Raw genomic sequence first — 18,978 nt, 5'->3', positions numbered from 1 at the left:
GAAGCAACGTCCTCCACAACTAGACTGAAGAACAAAAGGACAGCAACTTGTCTGTTCTCCTTCCCCCAATTCCCCAGCGCTGTTGCCATCCCCCAATTCCCCAATATAAAAAAAAGAGAGAAAAAAGAAAAATATATTTATGTGAGTGTTGGCAAAATTGAAACCATCATGCATTACTGTTGGGGATGTGAAATGGTGCTACCACTGTAGAAAATAGTTTGGCAGTTCCTCAAAAAGTTTTATAGAGTTTACCATAGAACTCAAAATTCCACTCCTAGGTATATACCTAAGAGAACTGAAAACTTATATTCACAAAAACTTGTATACAGATATTTGTAACAGTGCTATTCATAATATCCAAAAAGTGGAAACAACACAAATGCCCATTAACTAATGAACAAACAAAATATGAAACAATGAAATATTATTCAGCCATAAAAAGAAATGAAAACTAGAAACAATTTAAATGTGCACCAAAATATAATGAATAAGCAAGATATCTACAGGACTATTCATACAATGGACTTCTACTCAAAAAGAATAAACTTGACACATGCTACAACATAGATAAATTTTGGAAATATTATACCAGTACAACAAACTGAACTCAAAAAGCTAAATATTTTATGAGTCCATATATGTAAAATGTCCCGAATAGGCAAATCTATAGAGACAGAAAGGGTAGTGGTTTTCAGGGGATAGGGTAAGGGAACTGGGGGTGTCTGCTAACAGGTACAGGAGTTATTTAGGGAGATGATGAAAATATTCTGGAATTAATGGAAATGATATACAACATTGTTAATACAGTGAAAGACACTGAATTATGTACTTTTTGCTTTAAAAAAAAATTTAGGCAATGTAATAAAGCTTTCAGTGATTTCCTCATCTATAAAATGGGAAATAATATCACCTGGAAGAGTAAAAGTTATGTTAGTTGTTAGCCAAACAAAAGATTATTTTGGCTAAGTGTTAATACAAATATGTCCCTGCTCCCTTCCCCTACAGAACCGCAGGGCCCTTCTTGTCCTTCGCATCTCTTTCATCTTCTTCCTAAATCAACATTCACCAGCAAAAGCACACATCCTTTCAAGGAAACAAGTGTTCTTAGGATTTCTCTAGGAAAATGTATTCCCAAGAAAATCCATCAGCCAAGGAATAGTTAAGGGAGGAGGCAGAGCACTTTCCATTTACTGTAACAACATTGCAAGATGGCAGAGAGCCACATTTTTAATTTACTCTGCTTTGGCTCATTTGTGGCCAATTTTCAACTCTTGTTGTTTGTGTGTTTTGTTTTGTTTTGTCTTTTAAGGGAAGCCCCACTTACAATGCCCACAGTGAGAGGGATTTTAAGGACATTTAAGAAACAGATGCATTTAACACGTTTGAGGCTTTTAAAATAGCCCATTTTTTGCTTACATTTGAGAAAGTCTATCACAAAACAAGTCCTACTATTAGTGTTCCATGAGAATATATCATACGATTGTTATTAATAGTCAGTAAGAGAAGTTGGTATTTATTTAACCCATCTACTAGAATATCATAATTTTAAAAATCAATCTCAAAGTACATTTTGACTAAGTGCCATGGATGTGTACATCGTGGTGCTAAGAGTATAAGAATAACTGAAGAAATTATCCTTTCTAAAAACATAAATTACAGGCACAGTAGAATATTAGCTAATCATGTGCAAAAAAGAAAAGTGCTAACACAACCCAATAAGGACTGGCTAGACTATTCAAAATCACAATGAGCTCTTTCTTTTCCTTGCTCCTTATATTCCTGAGAGGGGCTTGAAATTCACTTCGTTTAAGATTTCAAAATTAAATTCCTATGTGTTGGACCTATTATATTTTTTTAAATTTAGGCAATCTATACTCATCCAGGATAGTTTGAGCTAATGATTTATATAAAGCTACCAAAAAAACTGAATTTAAAACATTTGGATAATTCAAATAAAAGTAAGGTATACATTTGAAATCATATGAAAAATTGATCTACTTATTTAACTACATAATCTTGAGATAGTTGTTTTTTATTCCACTTGCCATCTTGCACTTGTAGGCTTTGGAGCCTGGAAGACTGGGAAAGGTGCCCACCTAGAATGAAAGAAAGAGATGCTAGAGGAAAGGAGCCCAAGGCCTTTCTCCTCTAGGAAGAGGCAAACCAGAAGAATGTGTAAGACAGTGTGGTGAACGAGAGCCTTGGACCACTCCGGGAGCACTCCTGTACAGCTGTGTAAAGCTTTGTGCAGCTCCCTGCTAACTTCTCCAGAAAAAAGCACAATGGCTCCTGCTTTGGTTACATTCATTTTCTTGGTAATGGCCATGTGTTTGATGATGTATGATTCTCTGGTAAACTTTTCAGAAACAGTCTACAAGGGAGAAGTTGGCCATTCGGTGAATCAGCAACCAATAAATTAGTTGGAGTAGAGATGGTTCAGAGATTTGGTCACTGCTGGGTTTCACCTGGTTTCCAGTGATGGATGGGAGTGGAGAGCTAGGCAGTGAGGAAATGGGAAATTTTCAGATGGAAAAGAAGTAGCTACATGGCAACAGGGAGAAGAAAGGACTTCTCCAGCATCTTTTTCCCTGGCCTAACTGCTCTTTAAATTCCTAATTAAATCCCCCATAAGGGGTCCCAGTAGAGAGCCCTTTCTGAGCAAGGAAAGGAGGTTCTTCCATTAGAAATGTGGTGGTATATTTTGGAGATGATCAAGGAAGCAGACAGACTTCACTATGAAAATAATAAATTCCAATATCATTTAGCACCCATTACCTCACAGCTATGAGTCACTATTTGTGCAGACTTTTGAGTTCAGAGGGTGAGAGAGTAAATAGAAATAATTATCATTAAATACAGAGCTCTGCCATCCTCCCCCTGAAGGCTGTATTTACAGAAACAGTCTCATGCACCTCTCTGAAGAGCCATTGGCCAAACTGACTGAAGAAGAAGACCCTGTCTGAGAGCACTGTAACTCAGCACTCACAGCGCCATCTGGGTGGTTCAAAGACCAGGGGTAGCACTGGAGTCACACATGATAACTCCAATTGCAAAGTTCATTCTTTCTTACCAAAAATAAGAAGGGTTTACTTATTTTAATTAAGCCAGTTTCTGAATGGATACAATGGTGATAATAATAACATTCTTTCAAGGTGGTTATAGGATTAAGAGTAAGGTACATAAAGTTCATATCAAAGTACTAGCCCACATTAGAGTTACAATAAATGATAGCTCTTACAATGGTGGTCACAGGTGTCCCATCAAAAGTCCCCACATTCCAGCCAGCCTTAATTCCCTCTCATATCTTTCCTTCTAAATCTGTTGGCTCTATGCTAATATTTCAGTTTACCTCATTGCTGTGTACTTAATTTTTATCTCTGACCATCTAAAGAATAATTGCGCTCCACTGTTTGCTTGATTTTTTTTCATCCCAGCTCCGCTCCTTAATGCTATGTAGTATACCTCCCTTGACTCCATGATCTACATCCAGTGGCCAAGTCCCATTTACTTTCTACATCTAGTTTAGAAGTGGGCAGTCAGGGGATATGGGTGAAGAGTTTATAGATGAACTAGGGTGTGAGCTACACCTGGAAGGACAGGAGCAATTGAAATTGAAAAGGAAATTAAAATTAACTATATGTTTGCTTTTCAGTAATCCATATAGACCACCAAGTTCTATAATTTGCATTTGCTGTTACAATGCCATTCTTCCTTACTTCAACATTTTGACAGAGCACGTCAGTGTTCCAAGAATAGATGATGTCATTGTCAGAAACAAAAGAAGTCCGCTTAAATTTTATTGATAACAAGCTGTGTCGATTATTTTCTTGATGATATGACAGCACCTTGATTTTATTGTTACAATCTGAGACTCCTGTGCTGGTAGGTTCATAAATACGGTTGCTTTCAAATTGTGCTTTGTGGAGCTCTGGAGTTCCAAGGAGATATCCTAGGACTTCTCCCAGAGAATCTGGAAGGGGAGGCCAAGTCAGAACCCAGGATGCTTGACTCTAACCCAAGCATTCCACTTCTATTGCTTCATACTCAGTCCTAGATAAGACTTTATTTACAAAATAAAAAAGAATTACACAATTTGAAAAATAAACAAACTCTTTTTCCACATATGAGAGACCATAATCTAATCTATTCACATGCTGAATATTACACATTTTATCTTTAAACATGTGAGTATTTAGCTCAGCAAATGCTTACTGACCACCTACTCAGTGTGTGGTAAGGTGCTCCGGCCTGACAATGATACAGAGATAGTCCCTGCCTCTGGAGAGAGGGTTGCTAGCTAGCTAGCTACTCAATAGCCCTCCTTTCCTTCTTTCTTTCCAGGAGAAGCACAGTGTAAAGGCAAGAGTCAATGTGACCAATTAAAAGATAACATTTCCCAGTAACCCCTGTAGATACAGGTAGCCAATAAAAAGTAAGCTAAGATGGGTGAGACTTCCAGGAAAGTGCCTTAGCAGGGAAATAGACAGGAAATGCACCCTTTATGTATTGCTTTCCCTTCCCTTCCTGCTGTCTGATATGCAGGTATGATTGCTGGAGTTCTCTTGATTATGTGGCAACTATAGGGATGGAACCATGTGTTAACGACAACATTTTTGAAAAATAAAAGGGGCCTGGGAACCTTAGGTCTTTGAAGTGGCCACACCAGCACGGGACTGCTCGCTTCTGAGTTTCCTTTCCATAAGGTGGAAATAAGCCTCCAACTTGTTTAAGCCACTGTTATTATTATTATTTTAATATTAGGCTAAACCTAATCCTAATAGATATAAACAGGTAAAGAAGCAAATTTAGGAGGATGATAAATTAGAGAGGTGATAGGAAATTTAGGGACGTATAAGGCTCAGTGGTAACCCAGACAGTAGGGTTTGGGAAGGAATTCTTAGAAGAGCTGTTTAAACTGAACCCTGTAAAATGACTTGGAGCTAGCCAAGCAAGGAGTATGGGAAGGAGGTATCGGAGATGCAGAACAGTGTGTGCAGAAACCTTGGGTATGAGGTGTAGGGAGATGACTCAGTGCATTCTGGGAATTTAAAGTATTTCCATGAAGATAGAGCAAAGAGTGCATGGGTCGGGGGAGGGATTGGTAAGGCATGAGAAGGGATCATAAAGTATCTTGTTGGACTGAAAAGGGAGGCCACTAAAGGATTTTAAGCAGGGGAGTAACATGATACAAGCACTATTAATAATTGGATTAAGACATGTCATTCTAAATTGAAATGATGGAAAAGCAATTGTGAGGCTGTTTTAATAATACTGACAAAAAGTAGAACACAGACAGACACACACACACACACACACACACACACACAAAGATTAACAAAAGGGAATTGTTTAGAATGTTATTGATCAAATTGGATGGAGAAGATGAATCTGTGAGATCTGTGAGGAGGAGGGAAGAATTAAGGTTAATGTCTGGGTTCCTGGATGGATAATTTCATTCACTGATATAAGAAATCCTGGAAGAGGAGCAGGCTGCTGTCTTCAAAAGTCACCAGAAGTTGAATTAGATCTGCACATGGGAACACATGTAAATGCCAATCATAAAAGGTAAGCCTTCTGAGCCTGCTAGTTCATTCTTCCCATGATTCAGCTGTCTTATTTCCTCTTATTTCATTCTGTTTTGTAATGTCTATCCAGTGACCTTCTTCATATGGTATAGAACATAATGGATGATATTCTAAATCTAAATTCCATCTTTAACATAAAACATCTGTCCAGATTTGTCCGATGTAAAAGACATATGATACAACTGAGGAAAACACATATTTCAATAATAATTCTGCTCTTCCATCTCACTAATATTTTTTCTTTCTTCTAGTTGGAGATCAGAAAACCCAAAGAAGACTTTGTATGTAGCAAGCACACATTTAACTGTCCAAATCTCATACCAAATTTCTTGTGCTCAACTATTTACACACTTTCTTTGCAATATACATTCTTTTGTATTTAAGAGTGATTGTTAGGGAGACTTGGTTTAATTCTAGTCATTGTAATGAGGTCAGATTCAAGAAGAAAATTCTAGTGGAGTCCATATTGCTAAGGTGGAACAATACAAGATTACTTTGGATGGGTGCAAAATAAATAATAAGGACAATCACTAACTAACAGTAGTTACATCCAAACAGCTAGTATATCTAAGTCTGGAAGCCAAGGAAAGCAGCTGATCAAGCAGTAAATAAAGAGGAATGTTCATGTATTTAGCGTTTTTGTTAATTTCTTCAACAATGATGTGTTAAGCACCTCTCATGAAGCTGAGGATGCAGCAACGCAAACACATGAATAAATATGGAATTACTAATTAAAATAAATACTCTGAAAGAAATGTCAGGAGTAATAAAAGACTGTAAGAGAGGGGCCTGATACTGAGAAGGGGCCACGTAACCGTTAGGGTTTAGCTGCAGAAAGCAGAAACTGTGTTGGGCAGCTTAAACAGAAAGGTATTCATTGCAGAGTATTAAATGGCTTTCAGGGTGAGTGATAAAGCCACAGGTCTTAGAATGAGCTGCCATGAACAGTCCCCAAAGACACACCACAGAACTGGACCATGAAGGGAGCTGTTATTGATGCCAGAATCAGAGAGCTGATATTCTTGCTGTTAACCCCAGACCTACAACCCCTCTGCTAAGATCTACACCTTTGAAATGGAGGCCTCACGTCCTGCTTTTCTCTCCAGTTAACTCATTTCTGAAGCCTTGCATGAGAGCTTCTATTTGGTAAACACAAATCCAATTGAAAACTCAGGCAGCAAGGTACTATGGGCAATGCAATTTTGAGCTTGTCGGGTCTTCAGTTCAGGAGGTCACACCAAGGGATATTGGAAGAGGCAATGAACAAGAGAACCACAGTATCTGCCACAGATGTCAGGGATGGCCTTCCCAAGGAAACAAGTGAGATTGAGGGAACATTGTTTGGCCAGGTGAAGAGAAGGAAGAAGAGAATCACAGGTAGAGAGACCAGCATGCAACTTGGCCTATCTAGACCTTAAAGGAAGGCCAATGAGTCTGGAGGTAGTGAGTGGGGGGCACTGTGTTAAGAGGAAACCCTGGAAGCTGACACAGTCCAGGTCATGAAGGGCCTCATAGGCCATGTTAACAATTTTAATAATTTAAAATATAAATTTAACATTTTTAACTTTCTTCTAAGTAACATTGAAAGACATCCATGGGTTTGAAGCTGTTTACTGTAATTAAATTAATAGTTTTAAAGCTAACTGGTTGGTGTGTGTAGAGTGGATCCAGACTAAGGAAGGGAGGGCTGTTGGGAGGCGTCTGTTGTAAACCCAGTGAGTGGTGATGGTAGAGATAGAACGAAGTGAAATGATTCCAAAGCAGCATCACCTGGGGGTGGGGGGGCGGGGAGAATCAGCAGGACTTGTAGGAAATCAGGGAGAACAGACAATGTACTAAGATTTACTATAAAAAATTTAAAAAAAGAAGAGTTACTACTATACAATACAAAAGCATTCCACTGCCCCCAATGGTAATTCTGACATCAATATTGTCAGAAAAACATGGAAGTATACGGAAGTATATGACATACACAGGGAATCATACACTAGGTCCTCAGTGTATGCCATTTGTTTATCAGGTGGTTTCAACTCTGTGTAGTCTTGTTTCTTTAGTTCACCCTTTGTTGTTCTTTTGTTGATGTATGTGTTTACTACAAATAAAAATTAATTACTGGGCCGGCCGAGAGGCTCAATGGTTAAGAGCTGGCTTGGGACACCAGAGGGCCCCAGTTCAGATCCCACATATGAGGCCCAGTGACACTGCCCTCCACAGCTAAGATGCTGAACAACAGCTCAACCTAGAGCTGGGCTGCAATGAGTCGCTGGCAACAGTGTAGGCTGCAGCCCCTGTGGCAATGGGTTGTCATGGGCTACTGTGTGTAGCCAGCAGCCAGCATGAGCAGGCAGCAGCCGCTGTGAGTGGCCGTCCAGAAACCGGAGACTGATCTGCCTCACCCGGGAAGAGCGCAATGATGGTGCCAACTTGGGCCAGTGAAGCAACGTCCTCCACAACTAGACAGNGAAACCGGAGACTGATCTGCCTCACCCGGGAAGAGCGCAATGATGGTGCCAACTTGGGCCAGTGAAGCAACGTCCTCCACAACTAGACAGAAGAACAAAACGACAGCAACTTTTCTGTTCCCCTTCCCCCAATTCCCCAGCGCTATTCTGATCCCTGCAATTCCCCAATTAAAAAAAAATCTTTAAAATAAATAAATAAAATAAAAATTAATTACTGTATTCTACATAACACCCTTTGTACTCAGAAGAGCAACTCTAGGCCTCCAGTTTTATTGTGTTACAAAGGCGCAAAAAAGAAGAAAGGCAATAGAAAAAAAAGAATGAAACCAGTTAGGGTGAGTGTAAAAAATAAAAGAAAGCCTGTAGATCATAGAGTAAACAGCGAACAATTGGGGAAATCAACAGAAAAGGAATCAGAAGGGTAACAAAGTGTTAAAGAGCTAAGGCTCAATTTTGAAAAGGGAAGCAAAGTAGAATTTAAATGAGTATATTTCACGCTCCAATGCATGGTATTTCTACTCAAGACTTTGTTTGTACATTCTTAACCTACATAAGAAACATTTCCTATGCCTGCCCACCTCTTGTGAGGAGGTGGTATCAATCATTTAATGCAATGTGAGCAAGGCTATACGAAGCTGGATATTCATATCACAAGATGCCATCTCTAAGGTGAGGAAGGAGAGGAGATTAATATTAAAATGCACTGAGAAAATGTTAATATTAAATGTTATTAAATATTACTATTAATATTAAAAGATGAGAAAACTGAAGCAATACAGAGATAATAGAATAGGAGGAAAGTAAAAACAGTCTGACAATTTCCAAACTTATCTCTTCTACCTCCTCTTTATTTATTCTTTACTTAAAATCCTATGATTTGGCTTCTTCTCTCCCTTCTGAAACTATTCTAGACTCTGGTAACCTCCAAATTTCTCATTATAAAGGCCTTTACCATAATTATGTTCTGTCTATTCCATTTGAAAAAGAAGTTACATAGACATACCTCTCTTTTTTCCCTAAATTTAAATACTTTACTATTTTACTAATTATAAAAGTAATACATAGTACTTTAAAAAAATCAAATAATACAAAGAAAAAATTAAATTCACTCCAAATTCCACAGTTCATGGCAAAACACTGCAAATTATTAAATGAACATGCTTCCCGACATTTTTCTTTTCATGGATGTGCACATAGAAAAGTATATGCAATTTCATGTATATGCGCTTACCGTACATACTATTTTTTCAAACCTGTTTTTTCTCGTTAAACAAGGTCAATAAAGATTTGCATCATTGATTTTAACAGTGTAGCTTTCATTTGCTTCTCTTGATAAACATTTTGGTTGTTTCTAATTTTTTACTAAAATATTTCGGGACATGAAGAAAGGAGGAAATCTGAATTCTTTGAAGATATTAAAACACTAATGTCAAAACCTACAGAGCGCACCTAAGTAAAATCACACACCTTCCTCCTTCACGAATGGTGATGGACTTGCAGGGTTATTTTCTTGGTTTTATCCACAGTAGTTGGACCAATATACTAAAAAGATGTTTTACATTTTGATAAATATTTTAAATGATGTTTAAAAAGTTGCTCAGATGTGTATTTCAAGTGAGTTTCTCTGAGTTTTCCAAAACCTTATAAAAACTAAGGTTTGTCATGTGTTTCACTCTTCAAAGTACTCATTGCTTTCCTCATTTCTTTGATTACTGATAAAGTGGAACACTCTTTTAAATATTATTGTGCATTTGTACTTTCCTATCTGAAATACCTTTCAACTCCCCTGGTTTGTTTGTTTTCTGTCATAGTATGTGTATTTTTAAACTTATTTTTAATCTATTTATTAAAATTTCGTGAAATTAACTATTTGTCATATATGTAGCAGATGTTTTTCCTAGTTCCTGAGGTTGCCTTCAAAATCATTTATTGTATTTCTGCAAGTCAAAAGTTCTCTATTCTTATTTAGTCAAAATCTATTTACCCTTTCCTTTGTCTTTCCCTTTTTTGTTTTATTTATTTATGTTTTTTTGTGCAGTATGCTTGGAAGCTTAGAAAGAACTTCCTCAACAAGATGTTATACAAATTTTGACTTACCCATTTTTCTAATAATTTAATAATTTAATTTTCTACAAATAATTGATCAACCTAGAATTTATTTTGGATGTTTTATTCTTCTAAATGGTTGCTTAGTTATCATATAACCATCTTTTTTGCATAATGAATCCTCCCTCCTTCACCTGACTTTAGATGTCATATTTGTCACACTAAATTCTCATACATATGGATTTATTTCTTGATATCTCTGGTCTTTTCCATTAATGCCAGTCTATTTCTGTACCATACATTTTTATAACTGCCGTTTTGTAATATATTTTACCATATGAAAGCATGTATCTTTTTACTTCTTTTTCTCATTAGAATTCCCTGGATATTTTCCTACATTCATACTTCCAGTAAAAATTTTAAATTATTTATTTCTTCAAATTAGGAAAAAGATCCAGTTGGGGCTTTAATTGAGATTTAATACATTTATAAATTACTTTAGGAAAAATTGACATTTTAAAAATATTTACTGTTAACTGTAAGACTAAGAACCGTGTTTTTATTTATTTAAGTCTTCTTTCATGGTCCTTGGTAGTATTAGAGTTTTCTTCACTAGTCCTACATATTCCTTTTAAAGTTTATTATTATTTAGATAATTAAATATTTTGGGGTTTTTTTAATATTGTGGATTATATCCTTGTATTATATTTTCTAATTATTTACAAAGAAAGCTGCTTTTTTTTTTTTAAAGGTTTATATTGGGGAATTGAGGGGATGGGAACAGACAAGTTGCTGTCTTTTTGTTCTTCAGTCTAGTTGTGGAGGACGTTGCTTCACCGGCCCAAGTTGGCATCATCATTGCGCTCTTCCCGGAGGAGGCAAATCAGTCGCCGGGTTCTGGACAGCCGCTCACTGCGGCTGCTGGCTGCTCACGCTGGCTGCTGGCTACATACGGTAGCCCATGGCAACCCACTGCCACAGGGGCTGCAGCCTACACCGTCGCCTGCGACTCATTGCAGCCCAGCTCCAGGTTGAGCTGTTGTTCAGCATCTTAGCTGTAGAGGGCAGTGTCACTGGCCCTCATATGTGGGGTCTGATCTGGGGCCCTCTGGCATCCCAAGCCAGCTCTTAACCAACGCGCCACTTGGTCGGCCCAGAAAGCTGTATTTTTGTATGTTAATTTTTTTATCAGCCACCTTTAGAAGCTCTCATTTTACTTTATATTTTTCAGTGTTTTCAATATTTTCTTGAAAACTCCACACAGATGATATTACCGACATAAAAATGATAATGTTACCTCTTTATTTTTAATATCAAGTATTGTATTTTATTCTATTATCTAATTGCAATGGCTAGCATAACAATGATGTTCTTAATTTTAATGGACCTTTTCTAATACAGAAATTTAAAACTCATAATGAGAAAACGTTTTCCAGGGCATATTAATAGGTGTGCTGAAACAAATTGTCTCAGTTCTATTGGTTTATCCATTAAATTAAGTTAAACAAATTTCTTTTATACAGTGTCTCATATTTTTATGGGGTTTTTTTTCTTACATTTTATGAACTTTTAAGGACATTTTTAATGGAGAAATTTTTAAGTTTATTGGACCATGTTTCCTAGCGTTAACCTTCTTAGATACGCAGTTAAGCCCAACACACTTTTAGTTTCATATAGAGAATACATACCATGAAAGACAGAGAGAGAAAGCGAATGTGTGTGTGTGTGTGTGTGTGTGCGTGTGTGTGTGTGTGTGTGCCTGTGTTACAATCCACGTAATCCTTTTCTAAAAAAATCAGCAATGCATAGTGAGTTTTATTAAACAATTCTTGGGAAATTTATGAGGACAATAATATTTCTTCCTTTGCTCTTTGTAATAATGATCATTTATAGCAATAGATCATCTAATAATAATTAATCTCTTAGCATCCTTGGGTTAAGTCTTTGTTAACCACATTTTCCTGGGTTCTAATTGTTAACATTTTATTTAGGATACTTACATGAATATTTATTAGTGATACTGGACTGAAATTTTATCCTTTTTTATTCTTATTGAAACATTTTTTTTTTGAGTTTTGCTGACTTCATTTATTATAAAACATTATAGAGATTGCTTTTTTTTTGCTCTGGAGCAGCTATAGTCACTTAAAAGTTATCTGTGGCTTGAATTTGTAAAAGACATTAAAGGATAGAAGTTAGAAAATTATTTTATAACATTCTCCTTTTCTTCTTGAGTTGTTTCATAACTTATCTTTTCCTAAGAATTTGTATGCTTAGATCAGATTTTCTTTCTTGTAATGTTGTGTAAAGTGTGTTGTTTTTTAATCTTTTCTTTTATGCTATAACTTTGTTTTCTTATTTTTGTTTAAGCTCATTATTTATGTATTTATTGGCATCTCCAATAAATTACTCTTAGATTTATCATTTTATTCATTTAACCCTTTTTTTGGTATGGGTTTCTTTCTTATTGTGTTTTACTGATATCTATTTTATGATTATTTTCTAGTTTTGAGTTGAATAGTTTATTTATTTTTTATTTAGTAATGAAAAATTTAAGACTATTGATTTTTCTGGATACATCTTTGGATTCATTGTATGTATTATGTAGGTTTTTAACAATATTTTTTTTCCTTTTTATATTTGGTCTTGTGATTTTTTTTGATCCCCCAATTTAGGAAATACTTTGAAAATTTCCAAGTTTTGGGTATTCATTTTTATTTAATTTTTAAATTGATTTCTAGTTTTATGGTACTGTGATAAAAAGTCTTGTCTCTACTATTTTTATGTGTTAGAATATGTTGACATTTTCTTTCATGCCTAATACATAAATAATTTATGTAAATGTTTCATGAGCTTTTGAAAAGAAAATATATATTTTTTTGAAATACTATAGAGCTAAATAAATATCTATATTAATCAGAACCTGGTCTTCTTTATTTTTTTATGTTTACTTTTTTTTTTTCTTGGTCAGTGAAAAGTTGAGATAAGTGTTTTTGAAGTTCTTCTTTTGGTGTGTTTCTCTTTATTCCTCCTTATATTTCCTGTTGTTATTTATTTTTTATTTTATATCCCCCAATTTTCGTCCATTTTTCTCTCTCTTAATAAATGGTAAGACCACAAACCCAGTTACTGAAACCAAAAGTCAACAGAGTTTCCTAATCCAGTTCGACAGTAAGTCTTGTTAAGTCTACTTCCATAAAAATTTCAAATCTACCCACCGTCCACTCTCTCCACTGATACCATCCTAGTCTGAGCCAGTTATCTCTTGCCTAGATTACTGAAATCATTTCTCAAGTGATCTCATTCCATTCTTGATTCTCACGTAGAAGTCGGAATGAACTTCCCTGTTCCCCTGCATAAACCCGCCCAACGGCTTTCCATTCCAACCCCACTGACAATAAATCCACACTTTAAACTCTGTGCACACAGTATACAGACTTGGCTTGAACCCTTCTCTCAGTGACCTCAGTCTTCCCTTTCCTCAGCACCCCTAGTCACACTGGATTTCTTTCTCTCCCTCAGACAGGACAAACTCATTCACATATTAGAGTTCTGTGCTAACTCTTCCCACTTTTTGGAATGCTCTTCCTGTTTTGTGCATAGAGGTTTTTTTCTTGTTATGCAGATCTTAGCAGAAATAGCAATGTCCCAGATCTCTGGTCTGATAGACACTTATTATATCATATTTAATTTACTTCTCTCTATAGCACTCATTATTGGTCATTTTATTTGGGGGTGTTATTAATATTTTTCTGTGTTCCATTAGAAGCTTTTTGAGAGCAGGAATACTGACTCTCTTTTAAAATTGCCCAGTTACAGGAAAGTGCCGGAACATGGTAATTTTCCACAAAGTCAAAATGTGTGGAACAGGTAAAAGAATAAATCTTGTCCAAAAAAATAAGACTGTATTTTCATTATGAATTATAATAATAATCAATAAAAAATAAATCTCCATTTTAATGCTTTTTACCTTGAATTTGAGTTTGTCTGATTTTAGCATGAGGACATCTGCTTCTGTACAGGATGGAATAACAGGGATGGGGATTTATCTCCCACATTGCACAGCTAGAAAATCATACAAAATATATGAAACAATAGTTTTCAGACATTGAACAACACACAACACCAGACAGTGACTTGTAAGAGAAGGGAAACAAGTGCATTTAGACCTATGGGTTCTCTGGCTTAGAGCAAGTTTCTGGTCAGTACCAGAAAGATGACAAATCCAGTGCCCAGCAGCTTTGCTGAGTTGAAGAAACAGGTTTGAAGTTCAGGAAAGCCAAGACGAGTAGAATTTGCAGAGAAGACCAGGGAGGAAAAAGCTGCCCAGAGAGAGCCTGGGATGGGAGATTTGCAGAATGGTAACCTCAAGTTTTTGGCTCAGTGTTGATTTTCTGTTGTGTTTAGGAAACAGCCCAAGGCTAAGGAGAGAACCACTGAAAAATAGTAAGCAGAACAATTCCCAGCGCTCACACAGGGCCGGGCTTTGTTGTACTCCCACCATCCAGATTGGAAATACCTCCTAAAACACAGAGCAATTGTCAGTTCTCATGAGAGCATTGTCTGAGTGGTGAGGTCAAATCCTAGAATAAAGGCTGTCTAGGACCTGATCTACCAAATCTTAAAAGCAAGATTTGAAAGGATCAAATTGTTTCCAAGGAACTTACTGAGTCTCAGAAAAAAAAAAAATTAAAACATATTTAAAGGAATGAAAAAAAGAAAAATCCAACACTAAATGGTATAAAAATAAATAAATAAATAAATAAAAGATTTAGTACAAGAGATGGACAGGATACAATATCTAGCATCCAATCAAAACTTAACAGACATGCAAAGACGCAAAAACATATGCCCCATAATTAGGAGGGGAGGAAAAATATAGAAACAAACCCCAAAATGACTCAAATGATAAATTAAATTAGAGAATAAAACAAATATATATTTTTTAAATGTGTCGTTCAAGAAGGTAGAGAAAAGCACAAAAATGATGAGGAGAGAAGTGAAGGATGTAAAAAAGACTCAACTAAAAACTCTAAAAATGAAAAATATACTGTGATTGGAGATTATACACTGCAGAGGAAAGATCGGAGAACTTGAAGACAGTAATAGAAACTAATAAAATGAAACAGAGAGAAAAACCTCAACAAAAGTGAGTGCCCCAATGATGTGTGGGGCAATATTGCATAGCTTAACATGTGTACTTTTAGTCCTGGAACAAAAGAGGGAACAAAATAAAATATTTGATGAAATAATGGCCAAAATTTTCCAAATTTGATGAAAACTGCAAACCCAAGATTTCAGAAGCTCAATGAGCACCAAGAAAAAACCTGAAAGGTACATCATAAGCCAATTGTTGAATTTAGCATGATTCCTCCTAGTTTTCTGTTTGATTTTGTTTGAACCATTCTTTTATTTCAAACTTTCTGAAACCTTTATTTTTGTTATCTCCTTTGTGGATCCATATAATCGAGTTGAGGTTTTTGAATGTGAATCATTTTAAGAGATGACTATTTTATTTCTAATTATTATTAAGCAGGTATATTTGGTTTTACACTCTTCATTTTATTTTTGTTTCCTTTGTTTTCTGTACTTAGCTATATAATCTATTTTTCATTTGTTTTTCGCCACCCCTGTGACTGCATCATTGACATTCTCAACCCTACCCCACATCCATAAACATTCCCCTAAGTAATCTGCAAAGTGTAGACTCTCTAACACCTTCCATTAGTGGTTCTTTCACAAATTTAAACACATTTCTCCATTTATAAACTTGAAAGTAAAGCTATTTATTGTTTCTTACCATGAAAGATAAAGAAATTAAAGCAATATTATCATTTTGAGTTCACCAGTGGTCATTTGTTTAGGCTCTTGGCTTGCCCATTTGAGAATTCCTTATTTTAATGTATTTTCGTAAATGGCTAGAATACATCTTCAAATAAATTTTTCTATGTCAGACTCATATAGACTTTTTGAATCATGTATTTGTGTCTAGATTCTAAACTCTGACATGGGAAAAATGATTGAATATTTAATTCTTGGCTCATGATTTTATATTAAAAACTTGTTAACGTATTGTTCTGTTACTTTCTCTTATTCATAATTGCTGAGTAGAAATTTGATATAAACCTATTTTTTATCTTAATTCATAGTGATTTGCTTCTTCTGCATGGATAATGTATAATCTTTTTAAATCGTTGAAGATCAATAATTCAGGATAATCTCTCTCTCTCTTTCTCTCTCTCCCTCTGTTTGTCTGGCAACGAGTCTTTCTGAATTACAGGACCTTGTCATTTTATTAAAGTATTTTTTTCTAACATTTCTTTGAATATTTTTTTCTGTTCTGTTTTTCAGAAAAATCAACTATCTATCTGCTGGATTCTAATGTATTTTATTAAAACATTTAAAATTTTTTTACCTTGGTATTTTTAAAAATTAATTTCTCAAGTCTTACTAATTCCATTTTCTAGATGGCCAATATGTGTCCTGGTTTAAAACACATTCTTATATTTTATAACAACATTAACTTTCTCCCTTATTTCTTTTCTTAGTGCTACTATTTTTAGTTGATTAATTAACTAGTCATTTTATATCAAAAATTTTATATTTAGTATTAAAAACATATTTTCTTCAATTTTCTTGATGGTGTGATACTGTTATAATCTAAAGGTGTCTCCCAACTTCTGGAATACTATATCCATTTTAGGTGCTTCTTTTGCCGTAGCAGTTTTTCTTTCTCTGCTCATAACAGCAGCAATATTTTTTCTTGCTGTACTACTCTGATTCCTACTGCTATGACTACTGCTAGTATAACTCCTACCAATAATACCATCAAAAGGTAATCCTTTTTAATTACTACTCTTTTCCAGGCCCTGTACCACTCAAAATCCTACCAGGAAACAAAATCCAATTCAGAAGATTCCAGAAAATTCATGTAAGTAGTACTTACAGAGTTGTGGTCAGGAGTAAGGAAACTGATAAGGTAAGGGATGCTGAGGAAATCGAGGATCAGCAACAATGGAGAAGTCTTACCGCTCCATGGGCTTCAGGAGGTAAGAAGAGGAATTGCTGTTACTGGAGAACCAAGCTGGGGGACCCAAGGAAGAATGGCCTGCAGAGTCATGAGCTGAAAACCCTAAACATATTATGTCTTTTAAGCACCACAACAAGATGGGTGTTACTAGTACCTGATTTTTATATATGCGGATGCAATGTGTTATATAACTTGTTCAAGGACACAGAGCTAAACAATTGCAGATCTAGGTCTCTTAACCATCCCTCTGACTTCAAAGTCCATACTCCTACCTACTGCAGTAACAGCTTCTTCATCAGATCCTTACTGAGCCCCTCCTATGCCAGGCACTGCTGGAGGTATTGGCTGCAGAATAATGAACGAAACCAACATGATCTTTCCCTTCATTCACCTTCCCTCCCTTTGGGGGCAGATTTATGTTCTGCTATTTCCCCTAAAATGGTATAGGCGATATCTTCTTGCCTCTCTTCAGACTTGCTCTTCCCAAACAAGATGGGGTTCTGAATGTTGTTGCCATATGTTCTCATTCACTTTCCTGAGGACCAAAGGATGGGAGGTGGGGAATTGGGCAGTGTGGTAAAAAGAGATTTCTCCTGCTTTTCCTCTCAAAACCTGTTGGGAGTCCAGCCCTCACATCCAGCAAGCCAGGCTGAGGGCCCAGTTGTTGCTACAACAGCATATACAGTGTTGCTGAGAATTGGTTTGTTCTGCTTCAGTGTGTTCACCCTTGGATGAAAAGTCAACCAGATTGACATCTTATGCTTCTGTTTTTAGGTCCTCTGATATATGGTCATCTCTTGTCTGAGGTTTGTTTCCCAGTAGACCTGCTTCCAGATTTTACACCTCCCAAGTTAAAAGGGGCTTGGCTTAGAGCAGTGGGTCTCAACCTTCCTAATGCCGCAACCCCTTAATACAATTCCTCATGTTGTGGTGACCCCCAACCATAAAATTATTTTCATTGCTACTCTATAACTGTAATTTTGCTACTGTTATGAATCATAATGTAAATATCTGATAGGCAGGATGTATTTTCATTGTTACAAATTGAACATAATTAAAGCATAGTGATTAATCACAAAAATAATATGTAATTATATATTGTGAAATATTTATTTCTAATTACAAATAAATGAAATTTTGTCTTGAAGCCGGGTACTTGTATGTGGGCATATTTGCATGTGGGCGGACCACCTGGAGACAGATAGAGGAGCAGTGTCTCAGTTCCTAAGACCATCGAAAATATGTGTTTTCCAATGGTCTTAGGCGACCCCTGTGAAAGGGTCGTTCGACCCCCAAAGGGGTCGCGACCCACAGGTTGAAAACCGCTGGCTTAGAGCTTTTTCTTAAATTCTGGCTGAGCTACAGTTGGCAAATTGGCTCAAGACTGAATATTTATTTTTTCCACAGTCCATTCATGCTTGTAGCTCTAGCTGTGGATATTATTGGGCGCCTTCATATTTGTTTGTTTCTGCAGTGTCTTTATTTCTTTTAGTTACTAATGACACTTGTTGTACTGTGTTGAGAAATTAGCGTCCTATATAAATTAGGTTGAATTTGTGTCTTCATGATAATCATTGGAAGTGTATATGAGGTTAAGACCTTTCTAAAAGTCAGCATAGATCATTTTTGTTGATTTTTTTTTTTTTTTTAGTTCTTTTGGCTAGCTTTACTGACATTGGGAAAAGCAATTCTTGTAAATATGACCTTATGCCTACAAGTTTCCCACACATGTTTGAAAGAATAAATGATTTGGAGAGAATTTGGCTACAGCAAATAAAGAAAAAGAATGAGACCAAGTTCCCTTAATAGGTGACCTAATGAAGAGGAGAATAAGAAAGTAGGCACAAGAGCTATT

The 18,978-nt window shown here is 36.0% G+C and overlaps 1 protein-coding gene across 1 annotated transcript in view; it reads left to right on the top strand.

Annotated features, from left to right (window-relative positions):
* The window catches only part of LOC109373100 (uncharacterized), a 62,881-nt gene extending 44,845 nt beyond the window's left edge, over positions 1 to 18,036 (top strand). Inside the window, exon 3 of the mRNA XM_019626708.1 lies at positions 16,960 to 18,036. Coding sequence (XP_019482253.1) covers positions 16,960 to 17,570 — 611 coding nt within the window. The 3' untranslated portion in view covers positions 17,571 to 18,036. The remainder of the gene's footprint in view (positions 1 to 16,959) is intronic.
* Positions 18,037 to 18,978: the final 942 nt, after the last annotated feature.

Source organism: Hipposideros armiger, unplaced genomic scaffold (assembly GCF_001890085.2).
Source record: "Hipposideros armiger isolate ML-2016 unplaced genomic scaffold, ASM189008v1 scaffold_16, whole genome shotgun sequence".
Lineage (NCBI taxonomy): Eukaryota > Metazoa > Chordata > Mammalia > Chiroptera > Hipposideridae > Hipposideros > Hipposideros armiger.
The sequence above is the reverse complement of the archived record's forward strand: the minus strand, read 5'-3'. Positions and strand labels throughout refer to the sequence as shown.